Genomic DNA, 18,733 nt, shown 5'->3' with positions numbered 1-18,733 from the left:
ATCCAGAGGCAAAAGAGATTACTTCTGGCAGGAATTCAGATAGAATTCATGATGGAGATGGAAATAACATGTATTTGTCTTTAAAGGATGGGCAGTATGTAGACATTTAGAGAAGAGTGGAAATCTAGAAGCACAGGGTGTGGGAAAAAAGCAAACAAGTCAGCTGGTATCATGGGAGCAGTGTGCAAATGAGAAGGAATGTGGGAAGAAAATGTGATCAGGTGAGGTAAGTCAGGATCATGATGGCCTTGCATTCCATCATGCTTAAGAGGCTGGACTATATCCTGTGGTCACAGGGTGCCATTAAAGGGTTTTCAACAGGAAACTAAAATAATGAAGGTATTCATAAAAGTTAGCCAGAGAAGAGTGTACAGTAGGAAAAAGAGGAAAGACAGAAATGGAGATGGAGGAGGGGGGACAGAGCATTTTTAACATAAAATACTGGCCGTTAAGGAAATTAAAGAACAATTTGTGTGTTTCATGTGTAGACCAAAGTTCGGAGGGAAGTACTGCACTGGAGAAAGAAAACGCTATCGCTTGTGCAACATCCACCCCTGTCGCCCAGATACACCCACTTTTCGGCAGATGCAGTGCAGTGAGTTTGACACTGTTCCCTATAGGAATGAATTCTACCACTGGTTTCCGGTTTTTAATCCAGGTAAGGAGCTGTAATGGAATATTTCAGATCGAGGGCCATATCCATTATCAGAAATCATTTATCTGTCAGGGTACTGTGATGCAGTACAGAGAAAAAAGAGACTTGTGCCATCAAGAGTTTTATATTTTAAGAGGTGGATACACTGACCTGCTTAAGTGAATCAGTAAATGTTGAACGTGAATATTCCAACTCCCTGCCAAGCTCTGTGAGAGTTAGAAGAGAATTTCATCAAACATGATGACTCACTTCAAAACAGCTGAGGTACAACTAAGCAAAATGTGGGCTTGTCGGAAACTAATCACTGACGGAAGTGCTTATTGATGAGTATGTGGAACTGAATATAATTTTAACAGAAACTCAGAAAAGAAGGTCATTATGGGTGTGGTGTAATTTCAAAAAAGTCTTCCAAGGAAGCAGTTGACAATTCTTAAGCATGTGTCGTCTTTCTTCTGCAATAAGGAAGGGGAAGGCATTCAAAGTAGAGTCAGGAATTCCCAGTGAGGGGAGAAAAGCACAAGGCAAGACAAGATGGTAGAAAATGTGAAATAGATCACCAGTCCAGGTTCGATGCATGAGGCAGGGTGCTCAGGACTGGTGCACTGGGATGACCCTGAGGGATGGGATGGGGAGGCAGGTAGGAGGTAGGGTCATGATGGGGAACACATGTACACCCATGGCTGATTCATGTGAATGTATGGCAAAAAACACCACAATATTGTAAAGTAATTAGCCTCCAATTAAAATTAAAAAAAAGGATCCAGCATAAAAAAGAAAAGAAAATGAATGAGTAACTTGATCACAAATGAGTAAGAGCCATCTCCAGGCCAGAAATCAATATTTTGTATCTATGGGACAACATGCATGCGTGCTAAGTCACTTTAGTCGTGTCTGACCCTTTGCAACCCTATGGACTATAGCCTGCCAGATTTCTCTGTCCATGGGATTCTCCAGACAAGAATATGGAGTGAGTTGCCATGCCCTCCTCCAGGGGGTCAAACCAGTGTCTCTCATGTCCAGGTCGAGGGCCACAGCCATTATCAGAACGCACTTATCTGTCAGGGTACTGTGATGCAGTACCTGTCTGGCAGACAGGCTCTTTACCACTAGTGCCACATAAGGGTAAAATGTAAAGTCAAGCATCTAAAGGAGGCACATCAGAGGATGAGGGCATAGTGACATTGGATAATGGAGCAGCAGCCTTGGCACTGTTTCTCCTGAATCACACCAGTGACACATTTTCTTCTGAAAATGAGGAAGAATCATTGACCTTTAACTATAGTATCAAAGAGGATCTGTGCTCTTCCTTGTTCTTCCAGTACAGAATGAAAGAAAAGATGCTCCTGAATTAAGGAAATTTGAAACAACATAGTGAAAAGTAACCACATCTCTTTTGTGTGTGATTGTTAAGCTTCTGAAATCCAGTATAATAGAACACAAGAGGACTCCCAGGTGTCGGCCAATGAATGAAAATTACATATTTGGACTGTTAGGAAAATGATACAGTCAATTGCTTTTGAAAAAAAGTGCTTTTCCTACGTTGTGTCTCCAAAATACCCTGATGGCTGTTGGTTGTCATGGGTGACATCTGCTCCTTGCCTCCCATTGTTTAGTGTCATTCATGCTCTAGAGGAGTGAGTCATTTGGTTTTTGGTTCAATTTTACTTCCTGATCTAAGCACCTGAATACAGAAAAGCTCTTGTATGTACTCATGTGGGTGCAAAAAAAAAAATAGTAATGAAAAGTATAGACAGTTGGTACTACCTATATTTTGGAAATTCTGCTTAGTTGGAACTAGTTGCATCAGTAGTACTAGAGACCCTGAATGAGCAGAACTAAAATGGCATAGCTGCCTCAGTGTTGTGACAGGTGCTCAGTTTGGAGTCCCCACACCTGCCAGATTCAGGGTTGGATTCGTGTCTGCTGGACTCTGATGGTTCAAGTAGCCAGATTTAGAATAAAAAGATTTGGTTCAACTTAACTTTTCATTGGTTTATAAGCAATGATTGTGTGAAGAGACATCACTTTGCTGGCAAAGGTCTGTATAGTCAAAACTATGGTTTTTCCAGTAGTCATGTATGGATGTGAGAGTTAGACCATAAAGAAGGCTGAGCGCCAAAGAATTAATACTTTTGAACTGTGGTACTGGAGAAGACTCCTGAGTCCTTGGACAGCAAGGAGATCAAACCAGTCAATCCTGAAGGAAATCAACCCTGAATATTCGTTGGAAGGACTGATGCTAAAGCTCCCATACTTTGGCCAGTTGATGTGAAGAGCCTACTCATTGGAAAGGACCCTGATGTTGGGAAAGAATGAGGGCAAGAGGAGAAGGGGATGACAGAGGATGAGGTGGTTGGATGGCATCACTGACTCAATGGACATGAGTTTGAGCAAACTCGGAGATAGTGAAGGACAGGGAAGTCTGGAGTGCTGTAGTTCATGAAGTCGCAAAGAGTCAGACATGACTTAGTGACTGAACAGCAACAAATTGTGTGCCTCCTTTTTGCATAACATAGCAATAGGTATTAAAGAAATGAGAGTTATAAAAGTAGACAGAGTTTCATTCACTTTTGGAGTGATTCTTTTGCATCTGTAACTGGTATTGAGATTGTGTATACCATGTGAGGGAATTATCCTGAGTGCCATCTGCTTGATTCGTCTACCTGGGCTATAAGCCTCCATTCCCCATCTCAGTGGTTTTCTTATGGGCTCCTGTGATATTATTTGAGCTCTAAACTGAGTAGCTATCACCTTGACCAACACACTGACTTCCGTCCCCCATCAAACTCTGTGCTACAGAGTTGCTATTAGTTGCTTAGTTGATGGGCATCCTTGGTGACAACAATGTGTTCATGACAACAGCTCTGTGCAGAGCACTGGAGCTGTGCCAGGCAGTGAGTACTTTACACCTTCCCAGGTTCCCTTAGAAGCCACCAGAGGGTAAACTCAATGTGCAGCAGAGTTTTGGCAGATTTGCTAAGTAGCCAACAGCAGAAGAATAATCATAGATTCAAACATTTGGAATAAGCATAGAGACTCCATCAAACCTTGTAGTTTTCAAATTCTGTTCCAGGGCTTCCAAAAATGTTTGATTCTATTTTCATTCTCTAATTAATTTAATTGCAAAATTTTTTATACAGTAAGGAATAATGCTTACATTCAAAAAATAGTATATGTTGTTTTAATGTATGAAAAGCCATCAGTATATTAACTCATACATATTAATTTGGTTTTCTACAGACCTTAGAATAAAAGTCTCCCATCAACACAATTCAATTGAGAAATATCCTGAGATTACAGATCAAGTTGTTCTAAACTGTTATCATTTACAGCTGTTTGTGTGAGTCAAGACTTTTCAATGCTGTGCAAACAAACAAATGTTGACACTAGTGGTAAAGAACCCGCCTGCCAGTGCAAAGACTTAAGAGACTTGAGCTCTTTCCCTGGGTTGGGAAGATCCCCTGGAGGAGGGCATGGCAACCCACTCCAGTATTCTTGCCTGGAGAATCCCCACCCATGGACAGAGGAGCCTGGTGGGCTATGGTCCATAGGGTAGCAGAGTCAGGCATGACTGAAGCAACTTCATGCATGTGCAAAGAAACAAAAAAACCATAGAAAAAGTTAGTTGCTGCAACCATGCAAGTCTGTAACTGCCATCTGTAAACTTGATTTCAAACTTTTCTGTTCATCTTAATAGTCTCTTTGGATCCCACTGAACTATTTTTAAGCATTATATACTTGAACTTTTATGCTTCATAAAATTCTGATTTTTGTCTACTTTATTTGCAAGATCTTATTTGAAAAAAGAAAAATAATTCTTCTGCCTAAAGGGTTTGAAAAGTACTAATTTAGATCAACTTACTTTCCAACATAGGCATTTTCTTTACCAACTCTCCTGGAGGAAAAAAAAAAAAGGCAGCCAAAATCCCCTTGATCACATTCGTGGAAGCACCAACATGAAGAGCTGTGGCTATGTGTTTTTTCATTGACCTGAATCCCCATCCTCCAGAGGTGAAGAAACTTCATCACAGAGAGGACAGCAACTTAGTCAGGGTTATAGTATCTTATATAATGGAGGTGGAATTGAAGAATAAAGTCTGTCTGATTAAGAAACTGAGATACTTACACTAATTTATGTAGATTCTTAGGGACTTGATTAGCCCATGTTAATCAGATATGTTTATATCCTTCATCTTCTATTAGGGGATGCCCAAGACCTTATCTTGATGCTATCACTTTCTTGGAATCTCTCTTCCTTTTTTGGATGTTTTTCTCAGCACCTCCAAATAGCTCCTCATTAAGGCTAATTTTTTAGCCGTTGCTTCTAAATATCTCAGCCCTAGTAATGCTTGCTGCCAGTGAGGTTTCCAGCCAATGTGGAGAATCTGACATGAGGTCGGACCTCAGTCTGCATCTCCTGAAATAGGATCTTTCAGGAACATCTTTAATTGTTGCAGTTACAGTCCCTAGGAAACAGATTCTGAGACGGATACTAGCATGTAGGAAGTTCAACAGGTGCAGAAGAAGAGGGAAGGAAAGGGGGTCAGGCAGGGACAGAACCCGGGCTACAGTGAGGCCTCAACTGAGGGCTTCTCCACGCCCATGGGGAGCTCTACAGCTGGAAAGACCTTCAGAGTTGCCACAGTGGGTCATGCACCAACCAATGAGCCCCGCGTGCCACAACAAGAGATGCCACGGCAATGAGAAGCTTGGGCGCTGCAACTAGAGAGTAGCTGCCGCAAGAGAGAAAGCTCATTCATGGCAATGAAGACCCAGTGTTTAAATGAGAATGTCAGTGTGGTGAGCATCCCAGGAGATCTTCTAGCCAGATGCCTCTCATTTCACAAACTAGGAATCTGTGGCTTCAGGAGGGAAAATGATGGCATAATAAGGATGATGTTTGTGGACACCGCAAAACCATTCACAGCCCACCTCCCCTTCACTTTCCTCTACAATTGAAAAGGGAAAAGTAGAAGACTGGCTAATCTGTATTTCTAGGAGCCCCAATTTCAGCCAAAGAGATAAAGAGGGCAGCCTCACTGTGTCAGGCCTCTGAGAAGGGTTTTAATGGTTTTGATGCAGCTGCCCTCAGGCCCAATCCCATCTTTCTGCCTTTCACTCTTCTCTTGCTGCCTGCCCTATTGCAACCACGATCAGACAGCCAAGAGGAAGACAGAAGGAGGATAGCCCCCAAATTTCTGTTATGTGGGGGAAAGAAAATGATGCCTTTAAAAACAACGCAGCACATTTTTTGCTACTTTACAGAAAAACTTATCACTGCCTGATAATGAGAACAGATGGCTTCCCTGGTGGCTCAGTCGGTAAAGAATCTGCCTGAAATGCAGGAGACCCAGGTTCAGTCCCTGCCTCAGGAAAGATTCCCTGAAGAAGAGAGTGGCTACCCACTCCAGTATTCTTACCTGGAGAATTCCATGGACAGAGGAGCCTGGCGGACTGTAGTCCATGGGGTCACAGTGACTCAGACACGACTGAGCAAATAACACTTTCTTTCAATGAGAACAGCTTATATTAAACTCATATCATTTGTTCTGTACACATACTTCACTCAACACTTTATATGCATTTTCTTGATTTTAACTCCGTAAGAAAATCCTATGTGGAAATTTAAGTTTTTGACCTAATTTTTATGGATATGCTAATAGATTTAGAGAATAAATAACTTCTTAAATTCATACTATCCAATAGAACCAAGAGTTAGCCCAGGCTATACTCTGTAGCCTAAACATTAACTATGAAAACACTTTTTAAATGGTGAAATTCAAATTGCAACCTACTGACGGAACGTGAGATGCCTGCAAACTTTTCCTTGACCTAAGAAGTCATGTGTATCCCTCTTAGCAAGTTTTAGTTTCATTTCTAATGATCACTTCTGAAGATCATTATCCAAAAACGTTGGGCTGCCCTGTTTCCGCAGAATTGAAAATGCAGCCTTCGATTCAGAGAGTACATTCAGTTCCCTCAGCTTCCTTTGAGAGGATTAATCAGACAGTGTGAGGGCAGAGCTCAACAGTCCATTAGTTTTAGAGTTTTCACTCAGCTGAACTGTAAATGCATGGAAAAGCTGGAGGGGAAACACCACATGAGTGGACGAAAAGGATGTGTGAGGAAAGATGAGGTGTAAGACACTCCACTCTGTGGATATTGTGGAAGTAGTGAGTTCGGTGTCTGGTACAGACTCTCTGATAGTTGTGGTGACCTTGGAGAACTAAGACTATCCATTGCTCCTCTTACCCCCTCATGTAGGGCCCTGTGTCACAGGCCCACCTGATGACATTACTCAGAACACCGTGAAAGACAGAGGCCAGAGGAAAGGGCAGGGAGACAGGACTCCAGGGCTGCCTTGAAAACTGCCTCAGAACCCGGAACCTTAAATTCACAATGGCTGCTTTCAAGTACAGGTTCCTTCTGGCCTTGGGCACGCCGGCGGGGCATAGGTGTGCAGGTTCTGGGGGTCACAGCAGTGGGTCTGTGCTTTGCCCTTGCTTTTAGCACAGATTATTTACTAGGTATTCTTAGACTCCATAGTGCATGCTCAGCTGTCCAACTCTTTGCGTCCCCATGAACTGTAGCCCTCTAGGCTCCTCTGTCCATGGGATTTCACAGGCAAGAATACTGGAGTGGGTTGCCATTTCCTCCTCCAGAGGATCTTTCTTACCCATGGATCGAACCCTTATCTCCTACAACTCCTGCATTGCAGGCAGATTCTTTACCACTAAGCCACCATGGAAACCCTAAGACTCCATAGGCCCCTGTGCCTAGGTTCCATAGAAATCGTGTTTCTTCCTTGCAGTGTACTTCAGTTAGCCTGTCTAACCACAAAGAATATGCTAATCCAGTATCACAGAAGGAAGATGAAAGGAAGTCTTGAAATGAGGGCATTTCTTCATGGAATGAGACCTCCTCCATTGTCTTGATTGAGGGTCAAGATATTATTTATAAAAGAAATGTATGCTTCTTATTTAAAAATGCAAGTGTATATAATAAAATGAAATAAAAATGAATTCTTCTTAGCCCAGCACACTTATTCCTCAGAGGCAAGTATTGTTAACAGCAGATTTCTGTTTACACACAAATGGACTCATATTTTGCCAGTTCTGTGACTTATTCACTCATGGAGTGGAACACTATTACTTTATTCCTCTTAGTGACTGCATTAGCCTTCTGTTATGTAAATGCAGCTTAATTGATGTGTCTGTTTCTTCCTGGATAAACAGCTGCCATGAACATCCTTGACCCCTGTCACTAAGTTCAAGGTTCATTTTTTTAATACATAGTTTTAAAAATTTGCTTTTGGTTGTGCTGGGTCTTTGTTGCTACGCAGGCTTTCTCTAGTTGCAGAGAGGGGAGTGCTACTCTTTGTTACATTGGTGGGCTTCTTACTGGGGTGACTTCTCCTGTTGCTGAGCACAGGCTCTAAGGCATGCAGCCCTCAGTAGTTGTGGCGCCTGGGCTCGGTTGACCAGGGCGTGGGGATCTTCCCAGATCAGAGATCAAACCCATGTCCCCTGCATTGGCAGGTGCATTCTTAGCCACTGGACCACCAGGGAAGCCCCTCAAGGCTCATTTTTATGACTGAGTGGATGATCTCTCAGGATGGAGTCGATCTTTCTGCCACTCTGTCCACAAGTTTCTCCCTAACAGTGTTGATCACTGCCATGGCTGTTACTAAGTACTCACGGGTTAAGAGCCTTTTCTGAGTGTCATAATCTACTAGTATTCACTGGGAAAGGTTAATGGTAATCACATTAAAACAACTGCTGTATGCCAGATACCTTATTCCAGGTTTCAGGGTGTTATCCTCTGACAGTCCTTTCCATGCAAAGAGCAAGAAGGCCCTGGGCAAGATGGAAGCATCAGGGCTGGGATTTAAACCCATATGAGTCTAACTCCAAAGATCATGTGGAGGAGAGACTCCCAGGTTGTGCTTACTCCTGCTCCTCCTATGCCTTTCGGCCCTCGCCAGCATGTGTCCTGGCTCCTCTTTCTCACAGCATGCTTGGCAGTAGTAGCTGATCAATGCACAGATGCCTGCAGTGCTCTTGAGGACATCGCAGTCTGGTTGAGGGGATTGTAAAACCTGTAGTCTTAGGAGCACAGAGCTATGGAGACCGCAACAGGCATTGTGGAGGTGGAAGAGCTTTGAATCAGGTCCACAGTCACAGAAAAGGAACGTCATGGGGCTACCTACTGACCTGACAGGGTGCAGAATTCTTTCTACTAAATTGACAAGACAGCCATTGTTTAGAAAATAGTAAATCAAAGCATGAAATCAGTGCAGAATTGATTAGAAATGGCATCATGGAATAATCTGAAGGAGAAAAGGATATTTCAAGAAAGATTTGTGTCTGTGTGGGAAAGAGAATTTGAGCCAGCATTACAAAACACAGGTCTTTTGACTGTTCTGGAAGAGGATTGGAATAATAAATACATAGCTTATAAGGCAAAGACCTTCAGAATTCACCAGGTCATGATGAGGAGGTGAAATCAACAACCATGACAGCTGTCATTTGTTAAACACTTAATGTATACCAGGTACCATGCTGAGTGCTTTACATACAATCTCTGCCTTAATCTTCATATTTACCCTGCAGAGTAGATATCATTATCCCCAATTTTCAGATGAGGAACTGAGTCACAGAGAGAGTAAGTAACTTTCTCAAGGTAATATTAGACCTTCATGAATTTTTACGTCTCTGCCCTCTGTAGAAGTCATGGCTGTAGAGGCTAGTGACTCTCACCATGTTTAAGACCCATGAAAGATTTTTTAAATGGAGTCCAGTGAGTATTCTGCCAAGTCTGTTTCTCAGATGTGATCCATGAATAAATACATTGTCTAAGAGCAAAAAGGGTGTTTACTTTAAAGGTCTCATTAAAGCATTTCTTTTTTTGTTAAAAATAATTCTGTGTGTGTAGGTTAGGGGCTAATAGAGTGAGTGCTAAGCTGAACCATCAGCTTTTACTCTGTCCCTCATACTGTGAGCTCTTGGAACACTTAATCTCTCTGGGCCTAAAATTTTCTCTTCTAAATGAAGATAATAAGAGAACTAACATCCTAGGGTGATTGTGATTGTTAGAATGAGATAACGTAATGACTGCAAAGCACAAGAAGATCTGGTAAATAATGTTCAGGTAATACACTGGCTGTTATTTTAACAAGCAAAAATTCCTGTTAACTCACTAAATAAGTAACACCCACCAAATCTCTGAATAATTTTATCCTTCAGAAAGTGAGTCAAACAGCAGAAGCCCAGAGGGAATATAACTAAGACAAACATTGGAACTTCACTACTTTGGAACTCAAAATGCCTTTGGATGGGGGTTTTACTGGCTGCAAGGACCCATTTTTACAACCCTGAGAGTGAGTGTTTTCTTAAAATTTGCACCCTTAGGCACCTCTGGGCTTCCCTAGTGGCTCAGCTGGTAAAGAATCCACCTGCACTGCAGAAGACCTGGGTTCGATCCTGGAGTTGGGAAGATCCCCTGGAGAAGGGAACGGCTACCCACTCCAGTATTCTGGTCTGGAGAATTCCATGAACTGTATAGTCCATGGGGTCACAAAGAGTCAGACATGACTGAGTGACTTTCACTTTCACTTTTCAGTTGAGGCACCTCTAGTCCCAGCCCTCCCCAGCAGGCTGGAACAGGTAATTCCTTTAGAAAAGCTCCACAATGATTCAGGGGTGCTTCTTCTTTGGATTTAATGTGTCCCAATGTCAATAGAAAATTTCAAATCTAAATTCTAAAGCTCAAATCAAAGCCTCATGTAAAAGTGCTTCCCCTGCCTCCATCCTTCCGCTTGACAGCCAGATATTTCCTGAGTTGCTTCCCAGCACGCTTGGACCCAGCACACCTGGGTGGATGCTCTCATGTCTGAAAGAGCAGAATTGCTCGCAGGTGTCTCCTCTAAGCACTTCTGTTCCAGCTCAGGCAGTGACGGAGCTAATCATGCTGCCAGGAATGAAGATTTACAGTTCCCCTAGGTTATGCCTTGCTCCTGGAGTCTGCTGGTCCTCTGCTGTTGGTGCTTTCTGGAGTGATCTCTACAACTCATGTTAACTTCATTTGTATCCTCAGACAACTTATCCACTGCACTTAATATAAAATCAGTTGGTATTCTTTATTCACTTTTGCCTTTCTCCTTGAAGTTTTGAGCAGATGCTTTAGAAGCTCTGACTCAAATTTCTCCCGTTTCCATGTTTGAGTTTTGCTCATAGTTAGATTTGTGTAAGTTGTACATTTTTATTTCATTGCCACGTGGATCATGGCATCCCTGGGTACCCGTACCTAGAGCTGTGACACTGGCTTGCATTCGGGGCCCATCCACACTGAGGTGTGTTCATGGCAAATGGACTTATGGCTGGTCTTATCAAGCCCTCAGCTGGTCACAACACCAAGAAATTAATGGTCCTTTCCCCAGTAAACAGACCCAGAAGAGATCCCAAAAGGACATTTCTGAAGGGGATAATCTTAGATTTTTTCACTTAAAAAAAAAAAACAAGACATAATATTCAAAGAAAATTACTATTTGAATTCTTATTATTTACACATATTGGGCTTGCTAGGTGTTCCTAGTGGTAAATAACCTGCCTGTCAATGCAGGAGACCTGAGAAACATGGATTCAGTCCTTGGGTCAGGAAGATCCCCTGGAGGAGGGCATGGCAACCTACTCCAGTATTCTTGTCTGGAGAATTCCATAGACAAAGAAGCCTGGCAGTCTACAATCCACAGAATGGCAAAGAGTTGGACACGACTGAAGCGACTTAGCATGCATGCATGTACATGTATTACCTATTAAAATTTTTAAGGCAATTTATGTTTCGAAAGTTATCTCCTTTTCTGGTTATTCTGAGTACTTACAAATAGATATGAATTTTATTAAATAAATCTTTAGAAAAGTTGTCAGTGGGAGACCACCCATCTTCATTCACAAGGGAACAGAAAATTGAACCTTAGAATGGATTCAGTGCAGGACCTAGCATGGTGGGAGAGACCACTGTGATAAGCAGGTTGGCTTCTGCTGTGGATAAAACACAGATCTTTTGCTTCTATGTGGTTATAAACCTATGTCCAAGGACTTCTTGAAGAGAGTAAGGGAGAATATTTGTTGGTTTGGTTTATGATAGTGGCAGTGGTATTAGGAATGAGCTGGCCCCCATGGAAGCATCTCCCGTGGTGGTCTGCTTACTTTGCTGCAAACAATAGGCAAGCGTCATGCTTGTCTGGAGTCTTGCATCTCTGGTTTCTATTACTTATTTTCTAGGTTAACCCCAGATAGTCAGCACCTTATTTTTAGAAGCTCAGTTCAACATTGGGTTGAAAGGTCTCCTCATTTGTAACAAGAGACAGCATTTTAAAGCAGTCTTCCCAATTTAATTTGTTGTAAACCTCTTGAAAAGAAAGAAGTCCCCATTACAGCATGTGTCATAGAAAGGTGGAAGATGGGAATCTCCAGATTGATGACACCTGGGGGGTCCTGTGTACAAATCCTGGGGGAAGGGTGCTGAGCTGGGAAGCTAACTCACGAGGATTTGTCTCTTTTTCACTTCAGCACGCCCTTGTGAGCTCTACTGTCGACCCATCGACGGCCACTTTTCCGAGAAAATGCTGGATGCTGTCATTGATGGCACCCCTTGCTTTGAAGGCGGCAACAGCAGAAATGTCTGTATTAATGGCATGTGTAAGGTATTGGGTATGTTTCCTTAATCTACAACTTTATAAAATCGTGATTTTTTATTAATTTGGAAAGTTAGGTGTTTTAATCTTTTGCTTTTGTGGTATTTGCATGTGGACTGGTATTTTTATACAGTGTTCATCAAGGTCACAGTTAGAAACCGAATGTCCTCCTGCTGTTGTCTTCATTTCTTGAGCTGTTGATGCACTCTGTGATATTGCAGGCATGGAGCTGAGTCAAATTGAAGAAGAATCAAATTATTCTTTAGAGGAGTGATTCTTTGGAGGAATTATTAGGAAAAGGCAACTCAGATTATTTCAGTGGCTTTGAATTACTCACTGGTTACTTGCTAACAGTAAATTTGAGGAAAAACTAATAAATAATCATATAGTGTTTTCACAAAGCATTTTGATATTTAATTTACCTTGATCACCAACATGATCACCTTAGGAAGAGAGATGGCATGACAGATAATTATAAACCAGGTCTTCTGATATCAGTTTAACTTTTCACATTGACTCCATTAGGAAACTCTTGCCTTTATATAAATTACTTGGGTTTGATTTTTAATCAGACTTGGCATCACCAACTCAATGGATATGGGTTAGAGCGAGCTCTGGGAGTTGGTGATGGACAGGGCAGCCTGGCGTGCTGCAGTTCATGGGGTCACAAGTAGTCGGACATGATTTTTTAATCAAACTGATTTTTTAACCAAACTGGTTTTTTAATGCCTTTACATGTACAACCACTGAGGAATTTCTCCCATTGCTTACAGTCTATTTTGTAAGGAACTAAGAAACAAGCTTTGAGATCCAGTGCTTGGGCATAAACCTCAGTTTAAAGAGGAGGTTTTTGGGGAACTTCCCTGATGGTCCCATGATTAAGACTCAGTGCTTCCACAGCTGGGGGAACAGGTTTGATCCCTGGTCAGGGAACTAAGATCTCACATGCCATGCACCATGGCCAAAAACAAATAAAGAGAAGGCGTTTTTAATCAATGAAAGAGAACTATATAAAAATAATTAACTATTAGTAAAGCATAATGGCTTAGTGCTTAGAGTCTAGAATATGAACCCAATACCACTATTTCCAAGCTGTGTAACTCTACATCTTTTTAAGACTCAGTTATCTTTCACAGAATTGAGATATTAGCATATCTTATTAGATTAAATGAGTTTTAATCTAAATGTAAAGCCCTTAACAGAGCCCACAGCACACCAAAAACTCTTAATATATTTTACTCATTTTTTCAAGGTATTGTCACAATTTTTCCATTGGACTGAGTTATCACCATGAGAAGATCCTGCCTATCAATGTTTAGCACCCTGAGAAGGTGAATTTATCACCCTGCAGTTGCTGATGGACTTATTCCAGTCCTGACCAAGGCACAGGGAGGCAATATATGATTCCCGGGACTAAGTGAGCTAACAGCAGGTCATAATCAGACTCTAAATTAGAACGAACTCAGGCAAAATTCTCTTCCTGACACACTAATTACCATTGTAGCTACAAAGAGCCAAAAATAATTAATATATTTTAGGTCAGGTCTGTTCCCCAGAGTGGGAAAAAGCTTGGCTAATTTAGGCCCCAGGAGCCCCATGGCCATTTACTACAGCGGTTCTCAGGCCTGGCTGCCTATTAGAATCAGCTGGAGAGCTTTTAAAAACACTACTGATGGCTGGCTCTATCGCCACCCTATTAATTCAGAATTGCCTGGATGTGGAGACTAGGCATTGGTATTTTTAAAACTCCTCAGATGATTGCCATATGCTGTTAGGGCTGAGAACTTTAGTCATCAAGAAATGAATGTGATGCTAAAATTATATTTTAGACCTAAATACCTTTGCCTGTATAGAGACTGTCTTTAGCTTGTGATGGAAAAAAGCAAGTAGTTTGAACGGAAACATAAGGGACGTTGGGTATCTCTCTCGAAGCCAATTAAATCAAGCTTAATAGAGTAAGTCAGATTCTCTCAGCTTGCTTTTTTATTTCTGGAAACCAGTTAAGGCCTTTTAGAAACATTAATTACTCACTTTCTGTCTATACCACACTGAGCTAAGTTTTTAAGCTGAGAAATTATGTCAAATCAAATTTATCTTAATAGCCTAAATCCAATATATCTTTTAAAGATCCAGATTGTAGTTATTTTCAGCTTTTGTTAGTCTTCTTATTCACTTACTACAGTTTTTTCCAAAGGGAATTGAACATGTATTGAAAGAAAAAGTTATACCATTAGAAAAAAATGTATATGGTGTCTGATTCATCTTTGTGTATATGAAAATGTTTGCTTACGGTCATATAAATACCTGTTACAGTTGCTTATACTCATATATTTAGCTATTTTGAAATTATGATACTTGCCACCATTTTGGCATGTTAGATTTGCAGATTTTGTTGTCAAGGGAATTTTGTTTTCTATTTATTGATTTTTTTTCTACTATTTCATTTACCCTCTGTATCTACACAAGGCTAAGATTTTAAGTAAATTGGTATTTGCAGTCAAATTATTTTCTCCTGTCCTTTTTTGGGGAGGATTTACACCCATCTTCTGCTAGATTTTTTGAGAGCATTAATGGATACAGCGTCCTCAGAGTTCTTTCTCATTTAAAAATATGTATAAATTTTATTTTATAAAATAAAATTTTATAATTTTTCTTTTATTCTTTCCCCTTTCTTCTTTCCCCTTTCTTTACAAAATTTCCTCCTAAATTTTGTAAACATTGCTCTTCTCTCTTCTGCTGTTGAGTCTTATATGAAGTACAGGGCTGGGCTAATATTTCTCCCTAGGTAACTTGGTATTTTTCTTTCTTTTTATGTAATTTACTTTTTGTTGAAGTATGGTTGATTTACAGTGTTTCACGTATTCAGCAAAGTAATTCAGTGTGCTGTGCTGTGCATAGTTGCTCAGTCATGTCCAGCTCTTTGCGACCCCATGGGCTGTAATCTGTCAGGCTCCTCTGTCCATGGGGATTCTCCAGGCAAGAATACTGGAGTGGGTTGTCATGCCCTCCTCCAGGGGATCTTCCCGACCCAGGGATGGAACCCAGGTCTCCCGCACTGCAGGTAGATACTGTCTGAGCCCCCAGGGAAGCCCAAGAATACTGGAGTCAGTAGCCTGTGCCTTCCCCAGGGGATCTTCCAGACCAGGAAGCAAACTGGGGTCGCCTGTATTGTAGGAGGATTCTTTACCAGCTGAGTTACCAGCTGGTATATATATATATATATATATATATATATTTTTTTTTTTTTTTTTTTTCAGATTCTTATCCACTGTAGGTTGCTTCCACACATTAACTACTATAAATAGTGTTGCTGTGAATACTGGGGTGCATGTGTCTTTTGGGGTTAGAGTTTCTCTGGATATATGCCCAAGAATAGAATTATTGGATCATTTGGCAACTCTATTTTTAGCTTTTTAAGGAACCTCTACAGTATTCTCCAAGGTGGCTGCACCAGTTTACATTCCCACCAATGATGTAGGATGGTTACCTTTTCTCCACACCCACTCCAGCATTTATTATTTGTAGACTTTTCAGCGATGGCCATTTTGACCAGTGTAAGGTGATGCCTCATTGTAGTTTTGATTTGCATCTAGCTAATTAGTGACATTGAGTGTATTTTCATGTACTTATCTGTTTCTCTTCTTCGAGAAATGTCAGTTTAGGTCTTCTGTCTATTTATTTATTTTGCTGTTGAGCTGTATAAGCTGTTTGCTTATTTTGAAAATTAATCCCTTGTCAGTTGCCTCATTTACTAATATTTTCTCCCACTCCATAAGCTGTCTTTTCATTTTCTTTATGGTTTCCTTTGCTGTGCAAAAGCTTTTAAGTGTAATATGGTCCCATTTGTTTATTTTTGCTCTTGTTTCCATTACTCTAGGAGAAGGATCTAAAATAATATTGCTGTGATTTATGTCAAAGAGTGTTCTGCCTGTGTTTTCCTCTCAGAGTTTTTGAGTATCCGGTCTTACATTTAGGTCCTTAATCCATATTGAGTTTATTTTTGTATATGATATTAGAGAATGTTCTAATTTCACTCTTTTACATGTAGCTGTCCAGTTTTCTCAGCACTACTTATTGAAGAGTCTTTCTCCCATTTCATATTTTTGCCTCCTTTGTCACATTAAATGACCATAAATGCATGGGTTTATCTCTGGCCTTTCTATTTTCTGAACTTCTAAGCTTATTTATCACAGATACAAATTTAAACAATGACTTTTCAGGATGTCATCTATTTTGAATCACAGATATGACATGCAATTAGCTTTTAAATGTATGAACAGATATTCCCACCCCTCTTCCTACCGTCCCAGCGCTGCAGTCTTACCTGCTGTCCTAAGACAGGATACCAGCCTTCCAGCTCGCTCACCCTTTCTCTCGGGAACCAGCTCTCTGACTTTCTGTTCTTTGCTCTTCCCTTTTCTCCCAGTCAGTACAGCTTTGGCTTAATTTCCTTCCCGAACAGCCTTGATACCTTGAACTATCACATCAACCATCCCCTAGTCTTCTCTTAGCCGTCCATCAGCCTCTCACCCCAGGATCCTGATTCTGATCAACCCACCATAATGATTTTCACTCTTGTAATAAGTCTACTGTACACTTCTTAAAATAATAATTCAACTTGGTGAATTTATGCCCTTATAAATCAATGTCTTTAACCCCAGCTGAGTCCCAGCCTTACCTGACAGTCTTCCTAACTGTCCTAAGTCAGCTTCCTTTCTCATTGCTCTCACAATCTTTCTACTCCTCTTTGTTCTCCTTTGTGGGCATTTTGGCCAACTCAGTGATTGGCTGAACACCCAGGTGTCAGTTTCTCCGGGCCAAATATCTCTCCAGAAGACCAGATCCAGGCTCCTGGCCCTCAGTGTTATGGTGAAGAAAGCATTATTACTGCTGTCCCGTTTGTTAAAGGATAATGTCACTTACCTGTTCTCAGTTAAGCGTAACTGGCCCTATCGTCACACTAAAGTTCCATTGGCTGGGAGTGAATCTCATCTTGGCACTAGGCATTCTTCCAGTCTCTGCCTTTGCCAAGGGACTGCAGAAAGAAATAATGACATTCTCAGTGGATTAGGTCAAGGCATCAGTTGGTATTTCAGTCCTCAGTTATATGAGAATTTCCTAAGTAAAACAGTGTTAACTCATGATGAAAAAATGAGAATTAGGTAAGAAAATACATTACTTATTCACTTGCTGCTGCTGCTAAGTTGCTTCAGTCGTGTCCAACTCTGTGTGAACCCATAGACGGCAGCCCACCAGGCTCCCCCATCCCTGGGATTCTCCAGGCAAGAACACTGGAGTGGGCTGCCGTTTCCTTCTCCAGTGCATGAAAGTGAAAAGTGAAAGTGAAGTCGCTCAGTCGTGTCCAACTCTTAGTGACCCCATGGACTGCAGCCCACCAGGCTCTTCCGTCCATGGGATTTTCCAGGCAAGAGTACTGGAGTGGGGTGCCATTGTCTTCTCCACTTATTCACTTACATAGGGGTAAAAGCCCCAGTAAAACACTGGGACCGGATTTCTCTATGTAATACTCAAGATAGGATACTCTTCAGTTCAGATGACAGGGTCAAGAATTGGTGACACACTTCTGCACAGGAAAGGAAATAGCCATCAGGGTAAAGAGGTAACCTAGAGTATGGGAGAAAAATTTACATACCATATATACAATAAGAAGTTAACATCTAAAACATATGAGAAACTCCTACAATTCAATGGCAGAAAAATAAATAACCTGATTTAAAAATGAACAAAAACTTGAATAGACATTTCTCCAAAGATATGCAAATGGACAACAGATACATGAAAAGGTGCTCAACATCATTAAACATAGAGAAATACAAGTGAAACTCATGAGATATCACCTCACAACTATTAGGATGACTGTTACCAACACACATAAGATAGTGAGGATTGGTGTGGATGTGGAGAAATTGGAATCCTGTGCACTGTTGGTGGGAATGTACAGTGATGCAGCCACTATGGAAAACTGTATGGAAGTTCCTCAAAAAATGAAAAATAATTTAGTTTCAATTTAATTAAAATACTTTGTTTTAATTAAACTATAATATTTCATTTTAATTAAATTTAAATATTTAATTTTGATTAAATTAAAATACTTAAATACATATTTACCTTTAATTAAATTTAAATATTTAATTTTTGATTAAAATTTAATTTTTACCATTCAGTTCAGTTCAGTCACTCAGTCGTGTCCGACTCTTTGCGACCCCATGAATCGCAGCACGCAGACCTAGCAATTCCAATTCTAGGTATATATCCAAAAGAATAAAATCAGGATATTGAAATGACATTTGTACTCCCAAGCTCATAGTGACATTATTCACACTAGTCAAGATATGGATGGAAACAACCCAGATGTTCATCAA

General features: G+C 40.8%; 1 protein-coding gene across 1 annotated transcript in view; it reads left to right on the top strand.

The window, feature by feature from the left end:
* The window catches only part of ADAMTS12 (ADAM metallopeptidase with thrombospondin type 1 motif 12), a 377,986-nt gene that overhangs the window by 234,288 nt on the left and 124,965 nt on the right, over positions 1-18,733 (top strand). Inside the window, exons 12-13 of the mRNA XM_065905225.1 lie at positions 489-658; positions 12,226-12,359. Coding sequence (XP_065761297.1) covers positions 489-658; positions 12,226-12,359 — 304 coding nt within the window. The remainder of the gene's footprint in view (positions 1-488; positions 659-12,225; positions 12,360-18,733) is intronic.

The sequence above is a fragment of the Muntiacus reevesi genome, chromosome 14 (assembly GCF_963930625.1).
Source record: "Muntiacus reevesi chromosome 14, mMunRee1.1, whole genome shotgun sequence".
Taxonomy (NCBI): Eukaryota; Metazoa; Chordata; class Mammalia; order Artiodactyla; family Cervidae; genus Muntiacus; species Muntiacus reevesi.
Note: the sequence above shows the minus strand (reverse complement) of the source record. Positions and strands in the feature narration are given on the sequence as shown.